The sequence below is a fragment of the Triturus cristatus genome, chromosome 4_1 (genome assembly GCF_964204655.1).
Source record: "Triturus cristatus chromosome 4_1, aTriCri1.1, whole genome shotgun sequence".
In the NCBI taxonomy this organism is placed as follows: domain Eukaryota; kingdom Metazoa; phylum Chordata; class Amphibia; order Caudata; family Salamandridae; genus Triturus; species Triturus cristatus.
The window spans coordinates 58,028,137-58,044,057 of NC_140585.1; the positions used below are offsets into that span (position 1 = coordinate 58,028,137).

At 54.2% G+C, this 15,921-nt stretch overlaps 1 protein-coding gene across 1 annotated transcript in view; it reads left to right on the plus strand.

Annotated features, from left to right (window-relative positions):
- The first annotated feature begins 371 nt into the window (after positions 1 to 371).
- Positions 372 to 15,921, plus strand: part of LOC146839496 (keratin, type I cytoskeletal 19-like) — a 31,557-nt gene continuing 16,007 nt past the window's right edge. Inside the window, exons 1-3 of the mRNA XM_085651538.1 lie at positions 372 to 989; positions 14,442 to 14,524; positions 15,170 to 15,326. Coding sequence (XP_085507664.1) covers positions 516 to 989; positions 14,442 to 14,524; positions 15,170 to 15,326 — 714 coding nt within the window. The 5' untranslated portion in view covers positions 372 to 515. The remainder of the gene's footprint in view (positions 990 to 14,441; positions 14,525 to 15,169; positions 15,327 to 15,921) is intronic.

Genomic DNA, 15,921 nt, shown 5'->3' on the forward strand with positions numbered 1-15,921 from the left:
TCTATTGTATCCAGGAATGCCACCGCCTTCAAGCCTGGTGTACCCCCCCCCCCCCCCCCGTCCACCGCCCCCCTGCCGTCAGCCACCCACAATGCATCACTCTTGGTCTGCAGCAGGTAAAGGCGAAGCAGGGCCTATTGTATCCAGGAATCCCACCGCCTTCAAACCTGGCTCTACCCCCCCCCCTCCCTCCACCTTCACCGACCCCACCCGTCAGCCACCCACAATGAATCACTCTTGGTCTGCAGCGAGGAAGGAAAAAAACACGAGCCTTCATACCAGCGGGCCAATGAGAAATACCTCAGAAAGTTGGCATGGACGAGGGGGCCGGTTCCATTGCACGAGTGTTTCCATGCCCTCCACACCCTCTGTCGCGGGGATAAAAGGAGGGAGCGGGCTGGGACGGGCTGCACTCCTCCCGCTCTCAGACCAGTCACGGTTGCACCGCTACTGCGCTCCTGGCCGAGCAGTCTTGGGTCTCTGACTTCCCGCCCTTTTATCAGCCTCCGTCCGCCATGTCGTCGAGCTACAGCTACAGGCAGAGCAGCAGCTCCCTCAGGGGGCCACGCGTGGTCGCCTTCAAGGCCCCAAGTGTCCATGGAGGCTATGGGGGGCAGGGGGTGTCTGTCTCCTCCGCTAGGCTTGTCTCCTCGGGGTATGGGGGTAGTAGTTATGGTGGGGGATTCGGCGGCGGCGTTGGTGGTGGTTATGGTGGGGGATTCGGCGGCGGTGTTGGTGGGGGATATGGCAGCGGTGGTGGTTTCGGTGCCGTCAATGCTGCCGCAGGAGGCATCTTGGGGGGCAGCGAGAAGGAGACCATGCAGAACCTCAACGACCGTCTGGGAAACTACCTGGATAGGGTGCGCTCGCTGGAGGCCGCCAACAGCGACCTGGAGCTGAAGATCCGCGAGTGGTACGAGAAGCAAGGCCCAAGCCCAACCCGTGACTACAGCCACTACTACAAGACCATCGAAGACCTGCGGGACAAGGTAGGGAGCCAGCTGCTGGGTGGTAGAGCTCAGGGCACCGCCCAGACCTGCGGGACAAGGTAGGGAGCCAGCTGCCGGGTGGTAGAGCTCAGGGCACCGCCCAGACCTGCGGGACAAGGTGAGGAGCCAGCTGCTGGGTGGTAGAGCTCAGGGCACCGCCCAGACCTGCGGGACAAGGTAGGGAGCCAGCTGCCGGGTGGTAGAGCTCAGAGCACCGACCAGACCTGCGGGACAAGGTAGGGAGCCAGCTGCTGGGTGGTAGGGATCAGAGCACCGACCAGACCTGCGGGACAAGGTAGGGAGCCAGCTGCTGGGTGGTAGGGCTCAGCGCACCGACCAGACCTGCGAGACAAGGTAGGGAGCCAGCTGCTGGGTGGTAGAGGTCAGGGCACCGCCCAGACCTGCGGGACAAGGTAGGGAGCCAGCTGCTGGGTGGTAGAGCTCAGGGCACCGCCCAGACCTGCGGGACAAGGTAGGGAGCCAGCTGCTGGGTGGTAGGGCTCAGAGCACCGACCAGACCTGCGGGACAAGGTAGGGAGCCAGCTGCTGGGTGGTAGGGATCAGAGCACCGGCCAGACCTGGGGACAAGGTAGGGAGCCAGCTGCTGGGTGGTAGAGCTCAGGGCACCGCCCAGACCTGCGGGACAAGGTAGGGAGCCAGCTGCCGGGTGGTAGAGCTCAGAGCACCGACCAGACCTGCGGGACAAGGTAGGGAGCCAGCTGCTGGGTGGTAGGGATCAGAGCACCGACCAGACCTGCGGGACAAGGTAGGGAGCCAGCTGCTGGGTGGTAGGGCTCAGAGCACCGACCAGACCTGCGGGACAAGGTAGGGAGCCAGCTGCTGGGTGGTAGGGATCAGAGCACCGGCCAGACCTGCGACACAAGGTAGGGAGCCAGCTGCTGGGTGGTAGAGCTCAGGGCACCGCCCAGACCTGCGGGACAAGGTAGGGAGCCAGCTGCTGGGTGGTAGAGCTCAGGGCACCGCCCAGACCTGCGGGACAAGGTAGGGAGCCAGCTGCTGGGTGGTAGAGCTCAGGGCACCGCCCAGACCTGCGGGACAAGGTAGGGAGCCAGCTGCTGGGTGATAGAGCTCAGGGCACTGCCCAGACCTGCGGGACAAGGTAGGGAGCCAGCTGCTGGGTGGTAGGGCTCAGAGCACCGCCCAGACATGCGGGACAAGGTAGGGAGCCAGCAGCTGGGTGGTAGGGCTCAGAGCACCAACCAGACCTGCGGGACAAGGTAGGGAGCCAGCTGCTGGGTGGTAGGGCTCAGAGCACCGCCCAGACATGCGGGACAAGGTAGGGAGCCAGCAGCTGGGTGGTAGGGCTCAGAGCACCAGCCAGACCTGCGGGACAAGGTGAGGCGCCAGCTGCTGGGTGGTAGGGCTCAGGGCACCGGCCAGACCTGCGGGACAAGGTAGGAAGCCAGCTGCTGGGTGGTAGAGCTCAGGGCACCGCCCAGACCTGCGGGACAAGGTAGGGAGCCAGCTGCCGGGTGGTAGAGCTCAGGGCACCGCCCAGACCTGCGGGACAAGGTGAGGAGCCAGCTGCTGGGTGGTAGAGCTCAGGGCACCGCCCAGAGCTGCGGGACAAGGTAGGGAGCCAGCTGCCGGGTGGTAGAGCTCAGAGCATCGACCAGACCTGCGGGACAAGGTAGGGAGCCAGCTGCTGGGTGGTAGGGATCAGAGCACCGACCAGACCTGCGGGACAAGGTAGGGAGCCAGCTGCTGGGTGGTAGGGATCAGAGCACCGGCCAGACCTGCGGGACAAGGTAGGGAGCCAGCTGCTGGGTGGTAGAGCTCAGGGCACCGCCCAGACCTGCGGGACAAGGTAGGGAGCCAGCTGCTGGGTGGTAGAGCTCAGGGCACCGCCCAGACCTGCGGGACAAGGTAGGGAGCCAGCTGCTGGGTGGTAGAGCTCAGGGCACCGCCCAGACCTGTGGGACAAGGTAGGGAGCCAGCTGCTGGGTGGTAGAGCTCAGGGCACCGCCCAGACCTGCGGGACAAGGTAGGGAGCCAGCTGCTGGGTGGTAGAGCTCAGGGCACCGCCCAGACCTGCGGGACAAGGTAGGGAGCCAGCTGCTGGGTGGTAGGGCTCAGAGCACCGACCAGACCTGCGGGACAAGGTAGGGAGCCAGCTGCTGGGTGGTAGGGCTCAGAGCACCGACCAGACCTGCGGGACAAGGTAGGGAGCCAGCTGCTGGGTGGTAGGGCTCAGAGCACCGCCCAGACCTGCGGGACAAGGTAGGGAGCCAGCTGCTGGGTGGTAGAGCTCAGAGCACCGCCCAGACCTGCAGGACAAGGTAGGGAGCCAGCTGCTGGGTGGTAGAGCTCAGAGCACCGACCAGACCTGTGGGACAAGGTAGGGAACCAGCTGCTGGGTGGTAGGGCTCAGAGCACCGGCCAGACCTGCGGGACAAGGTAGGGAGCCAGCTTCTGGGTGACAGGGCTCAGAGCACCGGCCAGACCTGCGGGACAAGGTAGGGAGCCAGCTGCTGGGTGATAGGGCTCAGAGCACCGGCCAGACCTGTGGGACAAGGTAGGGAGCCAGCTGCTGGGTGATAGGGCTCATAGCACCAGCCAGACCTGCGGGACAAGGTAGGGAGCCAGCTGCTGGGTGGTAGAGCTCAGAGCACCGCCCAGACCTGCGGGACAAGGTAAGGAGCCAGCTGCCGGGTGGTAGAGCTCCGAGCACCGCCCAGACCTGCGGGACAAGGTATGGAGCCAGCTGCCGGGTGGTAGGGCTCAGAAACCGCCCAGACCTGCGGGACAAGGTGAGGAGCCAGCTGCTGGGTGGTAGGGCTCAGAGCACCGGCCAGACCTGTGGGACAAGGTGAGGAGCCAGCTGCTGGGTGATAGGGCTCAGAGCACCGGCCAGACCTGTGGGACAAGGTAGGGAGCCAGCTGCTGGGTGATAGGGCTCAGAGCACCGGCCAGACCTGCGGGACAAGGTAGGGAGCCAGCTGCTGGGTGGTAGAGCTCAGAGCACCGCCCAGACCTGCGGGACAAGGTAGGGAGCCAGCTGCCGGGTGGTAGAGCTCCGAGCACCGCCCAGACCTGCGAGACAAGGTAGGGAGCCAGCTGCCGGGTGGTAGGGCTCAGAAACCGCCCAGACCTGCGGGACAAGGTGAGGAGCCAGCTGCTGGGTGGTAGGGCTCAGAGCACCGGCCAGACCTGTGGGACAAGGTGAGGAGCCAGCTGCTGGGTGGTAGGGCTCAGAGCACCGCCCAGACCTGCGAGACAAGGTAGGGAGCCAGCTGCTGGGTGGTAGAGCTCAGAGCACTGCCCAGACCTGCGGGACAAGGTAGGGAGCCATCTGCTGGGTGGTAGGGCTCAAAGCACCGCCCAGACCTGCGGGACAAGGTAGGGAGCCAGCTGCCGGGTGGTAGGGCTCAGAGCACCGCCCAGACCTGCGGGACAAGGTAAGGAGCCGGCTGCTGGGTGGTAGAGCTCAGAGCACCGCCCAGACCTGCGGGACAAGGTAGGGAGCCAGCTTCTGGGTGGTAGAGCTCAGAGCACTGCCCAGACCTGCGGGACAAGGTAGGGAGCCATCTGCTGGGTGGTTGGGCTCAGAGCACCGCCCAGACCTGCGGGACAAGGTAGGGAGCCAGCTACCGGGTGGTAGGGCTCAGAGCACCACCCAGACCTGCGGGACAAGGTGAGGAGCCAGCTGCTGGGTGGTAGGGCTCAGAGCACCACCCAGACCTGCGGAACAAGGTAGGGAGCCAGCTGCCGGGTGGTAGAGCTCAGAGCACCGCCCAGACCTGCGGGACAAGGTAGGGAGCCAGCTTCTGGGTGGTAGAGCTCAGAGCACTCCCTAGACCTGCGGGACAAGGTAGGGAGCCATCTGCTGGGTGGTTGGGCTCAGAGCACCGCCCAGACCTGCGGGACAAGGTAGGGAGCCAGCTACCGGGTGGTAGGGCTCAGAGCACCACCCAGACCTGCGGGACAAGGTGAGGAGCCAGCTGCTGGGTGGTAGGGCTCAGAGCACCACCCAGACCTGCGGGACAAGGTAGGGAGCCAGCTGCCGGGTGGTAGAGCTCAGAGCACCGCCCAGACCTGTGGGACAAGGTAGGGAGCCAGCTGCCGGGTGGTGGAGCTCAGAGCACCGCCCAGACCTGCGGGACAAGGTAGGGAGCCAGCTGCTGGGTGGTAGGGCTCAGAGCACCGCCAAGACCTGTGGGACAAGGTGAGGAGCCAGCTGCTGGGTGGTAGAGCTCAGGGCACCGCCCAGACCTGCGGGACAAGGTGAGGAGCCAGCTGCTGGGTGGTAGAGCTCAGGGCACCGCCCAGACCTGCGAGACAAGGTGAGGAGCCAGCTGCTGGGTGGTAGGGCTCAGAGCACCGCCCGGGCAGCCGCTATGCCCGCACACAAGAGGTGGCATCCCTCAATGCTTTATTCTGTATTCTTTAGTGTCCAGGGTAATCCCAGCCCTTCAGACCGTCATGCCTACAGTTCATTCCCATTATAGTGCGCTGGTGTAACTAGTTCAATGGTAGCAAACCTAGACGGCCATAGCAAAAATGCGTTTGGTTCGCATATGAAAGCTGAGGACTGAAACCAGTGTCCCTGGTCACATTGCATAAGGTTGTCACCTTATTTACCTACGACCTGTAGTGAATGCCATAAACGTCCCTTGGCCCTGTCACCAGGCAGGTCACCCCCTCGCCACCATACAGCCCCTCCTGTGGGCCCTGAGCCCGCGGCCGCCGCTCGCATTGGTTAGGAACTTTATTCCGCTGTCATAGGCCTTCCAGTGTCAATCTAATGCATTCTGAGGGTTGTAAGCTTGGCTGATTTCAACTACAGTAACTGAGTGAACAATAATTTACAAAAGTCAAGCCCTGGCCTGGAACTGGTGAACCTGCTGGCATAAGGCATCTGGCAACCTTCCACCCCGCCCTCCAATGTGCCCCCACCCTTTTGGGTAAATCCTCCCTCCATTCTGCAGTACTGCAAAGCTTCGTAACCAGGTGTGCTTTTCATGTCCCTCACATACATGTATATATACATATATGTTTATCTAGTCCTTTTTTACCGATTGGTGAAGTTGTCATCAGTTGTTAATTCTACTAGGCAGGAAGGGGTACCTGAGCAAACTCGGCACTCCACGCAGGCGAAGGATTTGCACCAAAATATCTTGTTTTTCTTTGTGTCGTGTCCAATGCCTCCAGCCAGTCTTGACGTTTCATCAACAGCCCCTGGAATGCTGGGATTTTTGGACCCATGCTCCCCATGTTAAATATCAAAACGACATGTCCTCGAGTGACACATGTTGGCTGACAGGCCGGGCGTGGCTGTTGGTGTCACGCGTGACGCTGAAGACCTCGGCACCTGTTTGCAAGTAGTGTTGTCAGCTGCTGCCCATCTCCCATAGAGCGCCTGGTGTTAAATGGTTCCGAAGTTTGTAAACAGGTAGTGCGCAGGCGCAGAAGAGCTCCGAGGACAGGTACCTTCCAGCCGCCGCCTCCTGCCCCAGGGGAGGGCGGCTTCTCGGCTCGGCGGCCTCGCGTTACCGTTAGCTGCGCACCTGTCCTCGCCGCTCAGGTACAGCTAAGGTCTTTCCTGGCAGCTATGACGTTTCAAGGCTACAAAGCGCCCCGAAGCTGCGCCGCATGAAAAGCCCCTTTACAACGAGAGGAACGACGGTACACCTGGCCGCCGCCCCTTTCCATCCATCAGCAGTTCCTTCTCTATTTTTTTCGATTCTGTAGTTTTAGTGCTCTTTATTGCTGTAAAAATCCACATTCCTGGCTTCAAAATGCAAGAAGAAAAAAACAGAAGGGGCTAAGCTACTCGCACATGGTACTGTGAAACGTCAGCGCTCCAACCGACTCTAGGCGCTTGAGAGGACACACGGTGTGACTTTAGTCCGCTAGAATGCTGCCGTTTGAGACTCTGCAATTTAGGCCTGACCTGTGGTGTTATGTACAGGTTCCTTACAGTGCTTCGAGGCCTCAAACGTGTTACTAGACACTGCCTGTTACCACAGTGCACAATGAGAACTCCGCTCATTCCTGCCTGTCTGCCTGTTTCCTTTGGTTTTTGGAGCCTGTTCAAGTCGTAACAATATGAATTTCTGTTTTTCCCTCCTCCTGGAACATTACACAGTTTAACTTGGCAAGCAAACAGAGGGCCTTACTGGGGCATGGGGCTGTTGCCAGTTTGACGGCAGCCTGGCAAGTGCCAAGAATCCATTGTACTTATTCCAAAAGGGAGTTCATGTAAATATTAATCTAAGCGAAAGAAACCTTAACGCTGGAGAAAAATGGAAATTCATTTGATAGACATTGTTATTTTATACGTGGAGTGGGGGAGGGAGGCAATACCACTTTTCGAGTGCCACATGGGCCCTATATATTTCTTTTAACACCCTGCAAATGAGTGTCACTCTTACTTATAAACTATATTATTAAATAGCAGTTCAAGTATGCCAAACACAAAACGTACAAGCCTGCTCTACATCGCCTCAACCTTTGCCTGGTCTCGCCGTGTACTCTTGTCCCCCCATTTTCCCCCAGAGCTGCTTACTGTGCCAATGACACGACACTGACTTTCGGGCAGTCCAACATTTTTTAAGCAAACATCTCAAAATATGCCCAGACCTATAGGAACATCCTTGGCACGCCTAAGGCAAGCCCGTCTGCGCCCGTCAGCGTCCCAGATGCAGCCAGCGCCAGCCTCGCTGCCCGGAAGCTCTTGGGGGCCGAGCTCAGAAGGAGCTATTCGGGAGCCACATTACGAGCTTTGGATGTTACCGCACGCTGCCATTCTTATAACTGGGACGTGGCTGACGTAGCGATAGCCGCTTGCTCAGCGTGTGGCTACAAACTGGGGCGGGGTCGTGCTTCTCTGGTCAATAAGGTTAGTTTACCTGATCAGCGGGCCAAGGACCTCTCTATTCTGGCAGCCATGGTCAATGCCCGCTCACTTAGGAAACACTATGCGGATGTATTTGACTTCCTGGAGGACAACTCCCTAGATATGCTGTTCCTAACGGAGACTTGGCTTGATCCCACTTCAGATCCCATCGTCTCTTTTGCCATCCCAGCGAGTGATAAGATCTCTAGAGCCGACCGTCCGGTGGGGAGAGGTGGCGGTGTGGCCATTATATATAAAAACATATGGGAACTTCGATTGGGGGACACTACGGCTTGGGGAGGTTGTGAGGTGCTCCTTGATCTATAGGCCCCCTTGCCCGGCGGGATCATTTCTGCAGACTTGTGGGGACGCTATTGTCTCTAGGGCGGTAAGATTCTTCCACTACATGATTTTGGGCTATTTCAATGTCCACCTTGATCGACCAGACACCAAGGAGGTGATCGACCTGTTGGATATATTACATCTGGCACAACTCAACCAGCATGTCAGCCTTCCCACTCATCAGGCCGGCCATATATTGGACCTGATCTGTACTCATTTCCCTATTGCTCTAAGGGATCCTTGCCCGGTGTCCTGGTCAGATCACTTTAGATCCTATTTTTCCTGGGATGTATCCAATGTAGAGACCTTTGCGCGTTCTTACCAGAAGCCAGCTTTTGGGAAAATTGATCCTCTGGAATTTAGACAGGCTTTGGAATCTTCTAGTCCCATCCTGTCAGGGGACCTTGAGGAGTGTTTGTCGGGGTTTTCTGGCTGGGTGTCCCGCGCGGCTGATTCCGTGGCCTCCCTTGGCACTCCAGGTCGGCTAGAGAATCGCCCTCTAAACCTTGGTTTACCTCGGCCCTTAAAGCTGCAAAGCATGATTGTAAGATTCTTGAGCGGGCCTGGCGCAGGAGCGATCATTGGCATGCAGCCAAGCGGAAGCTCAGAGCCATGCAAAAAGCATATTATGAAGCCATTGCATTGGCTAAAGGGCAATTCTTTGCAGCTCGCATCGAATCTGCGAGTAACAACTCCAAATAAATTTTTGCCATAGTGCAGAGCTTCACGTCTCCGCTGGCCCAATCGAGTGTGACTCCATCTTCACCTGCCTAGTGTAACACGCTCTCCTGCTTCTTTAGGGATCAGGCTATCCAGGCGACATTTCCTTCTGGCAATGGCAACAGTGAGGGTTCTTTGGCAGTGCATCTCGTTGCTGCCGCCCGCTCTCTGTCAGCATTTAGATCAGTTGACCCCTCGGAATCTCTTAAAATTCTCATGGGGCTTAAGTCTGGCGCGCCTTCGGACTCATGTTCGGCCAGGCTTTTGGCAGCAGTGGCGGAGAGTGTGAACACAGAAGTGAACTCTATTATCAATATGTCTCTCCAGACAGCTGTTGTCCCTCAGGGTTGAAAGCAGGCAAAGATCTTGCCACTCCTTAAAACACCTTCTCGGGATCCCCTCAATCCAGGGAACTACCGGCCTATCCCTCCTCCCGGCTATAGCCAAGGTATGTGAGAAGGTGGTCAATAAACAGATCACAGAGTATGTGGAAAGAGAGGCACTCCTGCACCCAGCTCAATCAGGGTTTCGAGCCTCTCACAGCACTGAGACTGTCTTAGTAGAGGGGTTGGAGGCCATTCGGGAATGCCTTGACGCCGGCGGGAGAGCGGAATTAATTTTGCTGGATCTCTCGGCAGCGTTCGATACGGTCCCACATGCACTTCTTTTGGCCCGACTAGCAGGGATTGGTGTGTCGGGAGCCGTCTGGGGTTGGCTCAGGTCTTTTTTGGAGGAGCGTGTTGAGCAGATTTGGCTCCCTCCGTTCTCCTCCTCCTCTCAGTTGGTTACTACCGGAGTCCCGCAGGGCTCCTCCCTTAGCTCTCTCCTCTTTAATATCTATGTCACTCCATTGATATATCTGGCAGAGGAGCTTGGGGCAAAGGTTATGGCCTATGCGGACAATACCCAGCTGCTCTTTACCTGGATAAAGTCACAGACTCTGTTTCAGTGGCGCAACAGTGCTCAGCCTCCATTTTTAAATGGTTGGTGGACGCACAGCTAAAGTGCAATGAACAGAAGTCCGAGATCTTCCTATTTGGTAAATTCCCCTCTAATTTCCGAGAGCAGCTGTGGCCGCCTGACTCTCCACTGCCCTCAACCACGGGAAAGTCCATAAAAAACCTGGGTGTATGGTTCGATGAGAGTCTCTCTTTCTCGACACATATTAAGAGATTGGCCGGTTGCTGTTTCGGCCTTCTTAAGACGCTCAGGAACTTTTTCCCGCTTCTTCTGCAGGCGGCGAGAGAAACAGTTACGTATGCTCTGATTTTGTCATGACCGGATTACGCCAATGCCCTCTATGCTGGCATTCCTGGCTACCTGCTGAAAAGACTATAGGTGGTTCAGAATATGGTGGCCAGACTGCAATTGCGCATTTCGGCGAGGAACAGCGTGCACCATCAATTGCGTTCCCTTCACTGGCTCCCTGTGGTGGACAGAGTTAAATGTAAGTCTTTGGTTCTGGCCCATCATGCTCTCCACGGGTGTGGCCCCCTCTATCTTCAGAGACGTTTCTCCTTCTATGTCCCTTTGCGAGCTCTTCGATCTATGTCCCTTCGCTTTGCCCAGGTCCCTCGTTTCAAGTATAAGAGGCTAGGGGGCAACTCTTTTGCTGTGAAGGCCAGCGTGGCCTGGAATGCCCTCCCCCTTGCCATGCGATCTATCCAGGACCCAGTTGTATTCGAAAGGAAATTGAAGACTCACTTCTTTGCTTGATAGTCTCTCTCATTACCCCTTTGGCATCGCGCCGGGACACTCATGAGTATCCGAGCGCGTTACAAATGGATGTAACATAACATAACATAACATAACATAGTGTGCAATAAGAAACTACATATCCCAGCATGCTTTGTACTGCTCATTGAAGCACATACCAAGGCTGAAAGTCCCACTCTAGATTTTGGGTGAGGCGACAGCTATGCCCAGCGGTCTCACTTCTATCTGCTAGCCTTAATGGTTTCATCGACTGCTTTGGAAGATGCTGCTTTTCTGTACACGAAGCAACACATTTTGACCCACAAGCATTCAGCTCTACATCCAGTGACACTTACCCACCACCAGCATATACAGTGCAACAACAAAGGCGCGTCCAGACTGGACCCATGTCATGTGTGACTCTTTCAATAAGTCCTTTTTATTTATTAACCAGATTGCACTCTGGGACTTGTAGTTTTAGCACTGTAAGTATGTAATGAATAGTTCCACAGGGCGAAGTGTCGCTGCCTAAATTGCCAGGACTGGCTGAGGGGTAACCCGTGGAATAGGGCCAGTAGGCAGCGCTGAAAAATTAGACAAAGTTGGATGTGGTGTTGGTTTTTAGAGTGCTTAAAGAGGCAGAGTTGTCCGACCCGGCCTCTATCAGCAGCCAATCACCGTGTACTTAAGAGGAGAGCTGCCTTTGTGCCCGTGCGTGGGTTTCCTTCGCGGTTCCCCTGTGTGCACTTGTGGGCGCGCCCTGAGTACACAGAACCTGGCAAACATCCCAAATCCAAGCTTTTGTCTGCCTTCCCACTCCCTCTCCTCCCTCGCTCTGCTGTCCTCCGATCTGATTGGCTCACTTTCTCCCGGCGGTCTCGTTATGATCACAAGGGTCATTGTTTCCTTAAAAATTAAAAAAAATCTATAGAAACGGAGCAAGCAAATCTTTGATGATCTGCCTGTTGAGCAGAGCAGAGCAGATCGGGCAGGTTGGGTGGGTAAGAAGCAGCCCAGCCCAGCCCTCTTCCTCAGAGGAGATCCGGGGCACTGAATGAATGAATGAATGAAGGGCAGGATGTGCGCGAGGCGTACCTGCACGTGAAGGGACTGGGGAGTCCCCAATGAATGTGAGACTCAGCGGACTCCGTAGGCGGGCGGCGGGGAGGGTATGTTTGTAAAGACAGAAGCTAGAGCCTCCATTCACTCATCCACTAGGTCTTCACCATTGACCCTGTATCGTACTCCATTTGTATAGGCTTATGCTACACAAATACCACTTACACACAGTGCTCGAAGCGCATTAAAACAAGTATGGGAACTGTGATGCTGTGCGCAAATGAGGGGAGGTGATTGAGCGCGGGGGTGGAGTCAAAGGCGTGGCTAAAAAAACTAAATATTCTGTAACTTTTTTCGGTCTTTCACCTTCAGGTACCTACATACATAATAACGCACTGCTTAAATGAAAAATACGTGCTTAAATGAAAAATAAATGCAAGTTAAGTTAATCAGTGGAAAATGTGTTTGTACGTTATGAAATCTCTATTTGTTAATGCACCGCAGCGGTCCATGTCTGTAACCGGACAGTCACAGAAGAGAATCCTAGTGGGTGCAGTGGAGAATAATGCCTTGTGCATGTTTAGTACCACAAGGTCCCACTCTGTGACAGAGCACTGAGAATATGTAAGTCATTCTTTTAAACTTGCATTACACACACTAGAAGATCGGCTGCTGTAAAATGAGCAGAAAGGTTTAAGATAAAAAAGGGCTTCCAAAATATAGATTTTAGTAGTACCCAGACTGTATATAATGCAAATCATTTATAACTGTTTTTTAAAAGCACACACTTCACCGCTCAGCTGGAAATGTGTCCCCTGCAATACTATTCAAAAGGAAAAAATCTCTGTCATCAGGAAGCTTGAAGTGATTTAATCAATTAAAGCCAATATCGGCTTCCAAGCAACCTTTACATTTGCAGATTAACCAGCTGCGCACATTTGCATTCCTTTCAGGTAAGCCTACACCCTGGCAAGAAGGCTTGACTAGCTGTCTGCCACACCCTTGGTTTCACAGCGCAAGGGACTCACTGCCTTGCGCTTCAGCTGAAGCATTTCAACTTTCAGAATTAACCGCTCCGAGACGGTTGCCTTTTTACAAAATGTATGGGAACAGTTTTTGTTAAATTAAAAAAGGTATGGGCACATTGTGCCCCTGAGATGTTGCCCAATTTGAACAATATTTCCACACAGGTTGGTGCCTCAGATAAACCCTTTGTCAGGACCAGAGTTCATTGATAGATTCTGCCCCGGCATTGCCAGCTTTTCAGAGGAGCCATCCTGGCACGGCCTATTTCAATTTTTCTGTGTATTCTTGTCACCGTGTGTTTTTTTCAGGTAAGCCTACACCCTGGCAAGAAGGCTTGATTAGCTGTCTGCCACACCCTTGGTTTCTGGTTCTCCCAGTTACTGTACTCAACGGGCATGAGATATATCTATCGATGCTTACAAACTGGTAAACCAGCTCTGTGAACTAAGAATGAGGCACACTCTCCTACAAGCAGTTCAGACCACTGATGCATGCGAAGCGTCTAAAATAGGAATTCCAATCCAATCTTGGCATTCATAGGCGCCAGAGTATGTCAATGTGAGGCACACTCATCTGTAGAGATACCTGATTTCCCGACAGGCCTGTGAGGATCAGTAGTGGATAATCAAACACATTTCAAAACTTGTACCTTTGAAAGGCCGGTAGGACTGGGGAACTCTCAGTCACATCAGACACCTGATGCAGCGAGGGCAAAGCCGGTCACGTGTCTGGCTTGAAGTCAGGTAGGCTTTGAGCAAGAGTCCGTCCCTGGACCAGCCCTGTAGAAGATCAGCGAGCCTGAGTCTGTGTCAGTCCCGGTATCTCCGCAAGGCCCAATCACACTCCCGGCAATAGCATTGGTAGGTCAGCAGGCCTTGGGGGAGTCAGTCTTGTTACGCCAGGGCCACAGTGAGCCTAGGTTTTAAAGCCGGGAAGAGTGGGTAGCATGGCACAAAAGCAGCATACCAAGCTGCCAATGAACAGACTCCAGAAGATCTCTTCAAAGGATATGAAGATTCGGGTTGGCGTCACTGGCATAATTCTCTCTAGCATTGGTGCTCATAATTAAAGCAAAATTACGCGTAATATGCGTAATTAGGTGAGAAGCAAAATACAGTATTTAGCTGTCTTTTCTTAGTTGTAAATGCACCCTGGCATCCAAATTGGGCCCTTGGATGCATTTTGTGCTTAGAAAATAGCACTAAATGCTACAGGGCACAAACAGCAGTAGCCAGAAGCCGCCTGCTCTCTCTAAGATCATTGTTCATGTCCTCTTACAGTAGGATTTTTGACCCAAATTACTCTTAATCACTCAAGCTGGCATAATCGCATCAATGTGCATCACAAGAGTAATGCTTAGTTACTAACATTTCTCTGGCATTTAAAAGATTTCGCTCCGGCCTGGCCCCATGAAGATATCCCTGAAGACCATGCACATTGGGAGGATGCTACGGGCAGCGGGCACTGTTGGGCGGGCAGTGGGCACAAATGCTCTTGTATATGGATTTATCAGTAGGCCCAAATGTTCCCACTCGCCTGGAAGGGATTCACTTCACTTTGGATACTATAGAAAAACATCCGACATGCACAGTAAAAGTATTAATTCATGCATTTTTTGAGATCCATAAGGTTCTGTTCATGCTAACGAGGGGTAGTTGGCCGAGATGCCTATTGCGAAAGGACCCTTTTTTTACTCCTCTGCTTTCCAGCTCTTGACGCTTAAGGTTTCGTATCGTTTGTTTCTTTACTAGATCTACAATGCCACCATTGACAAATCCAAGGTGGTTCTGCAGGTGGACAACGCCCGCCTGGCAGCTGATGACTTCCGAAGCAAGTGAGTATTTACCACCTGTTGGCAGCAAGCACAGGTATGAATTTAAAGGTCATCTGGGTGAAGCCTTGAACCCATGTAGTCTCATTGAATAATTCAAGGTGGGGTGGGCATTCGGACCCTCACATTGACATGCATGAGAATCGACACAACACGTGTCCCTAGTAGGGCGTGTACCCAGCATGGTTTCTTGAAGGCTTTTCTGATTGAAATCTTGCACCTTCGAGCGATGGGACAAAAGGATCTCAGTTGGAAAGGTTTTGTTTGGCCGCCATGTCGTTGTTTTCTATCCCCTTTTACAGTCCCCATACATTTCAGAGGCGGGCGACAGTCACTTAAACACTTTATGTCCCCACGCTGCTCTGGTGGCATCACCGAGCCGGACCTCAAACAAACGCAAGTGGTGCCTCAGTAGAATGTACAGAAGCCTGGATTGTGAACACAGGGTGATGTTCCCCTTTCATGAATCTAACATTTTTTAACCCTGAACAATAATTTTGCCCAAAAGAATTTAAGTGGTCATGTCTGTTACAGTTCGGGTTTTGGTAATTGTACCTGTGGACCAGAGAGCCTACATAGACCCTCAGGAAGCAAGAATAACCTGCGATTGCTTCACTTGTTTCTGATTTCAAATCTGTCTTTCCCAAGGTTTGAGAATGAGCAGGCTCTCCGTGTCAATGTGGAGGCCGACATCAATGGACTGCGCCGCGTCCTGGATGAGCTGACCCTGTCCAGAACTGACCTGGAGCTGCAGATCGAGAGCTTGAAGGAGGAGCTGGCCTACCTCAAGAAGAACCACGAGGAGGTGAGCTCTGCCTGGCACCGCGTGTGAAGGCCTCAACGGGGAGCAGGTGCCTCAAGACTAGCCGCCTCTAGAGCTAGCAAGCCCACTGGAGGCCTGAGTTAGAGAGGATGCTGGTAATGGTAAATCCCCCAGAACCACCCTATTTAGAGTTCCTTGCATGCCAACTATCTCATGGTAGAGGCTCTTCAGCTTTCATCAGTATGCCAAGGTAACTCTGTCACAAATCACATCTCTGTTGACAATTCAAAAACGAGGCCATGGCAAGACCCTCTTGCAGTATCTCTTTCCCAATCCTTTTCAGCTTCTCCGGATATTATCTTGCATTGTCAACTACAGCCCACTGCTATACATGTCTTCACGCTCCTTGTGTCATTTGATGCATCATAATACCATCTTGTCCAAGCGTGCTATACAAGAATATTAAATAAATAGATATTGGTAGACACACAGCCCCATCTAGATATTTCCAGATCTGGCAGACTGACCTTTGTGAAAGATTACACAGGATAGGGTGACACATGTTCTTATCACAGTTGTGTTGGGAAATTGGTCTCCACATAATAAAGAAGCTAGTAAATATGTGGCCACTGACAAA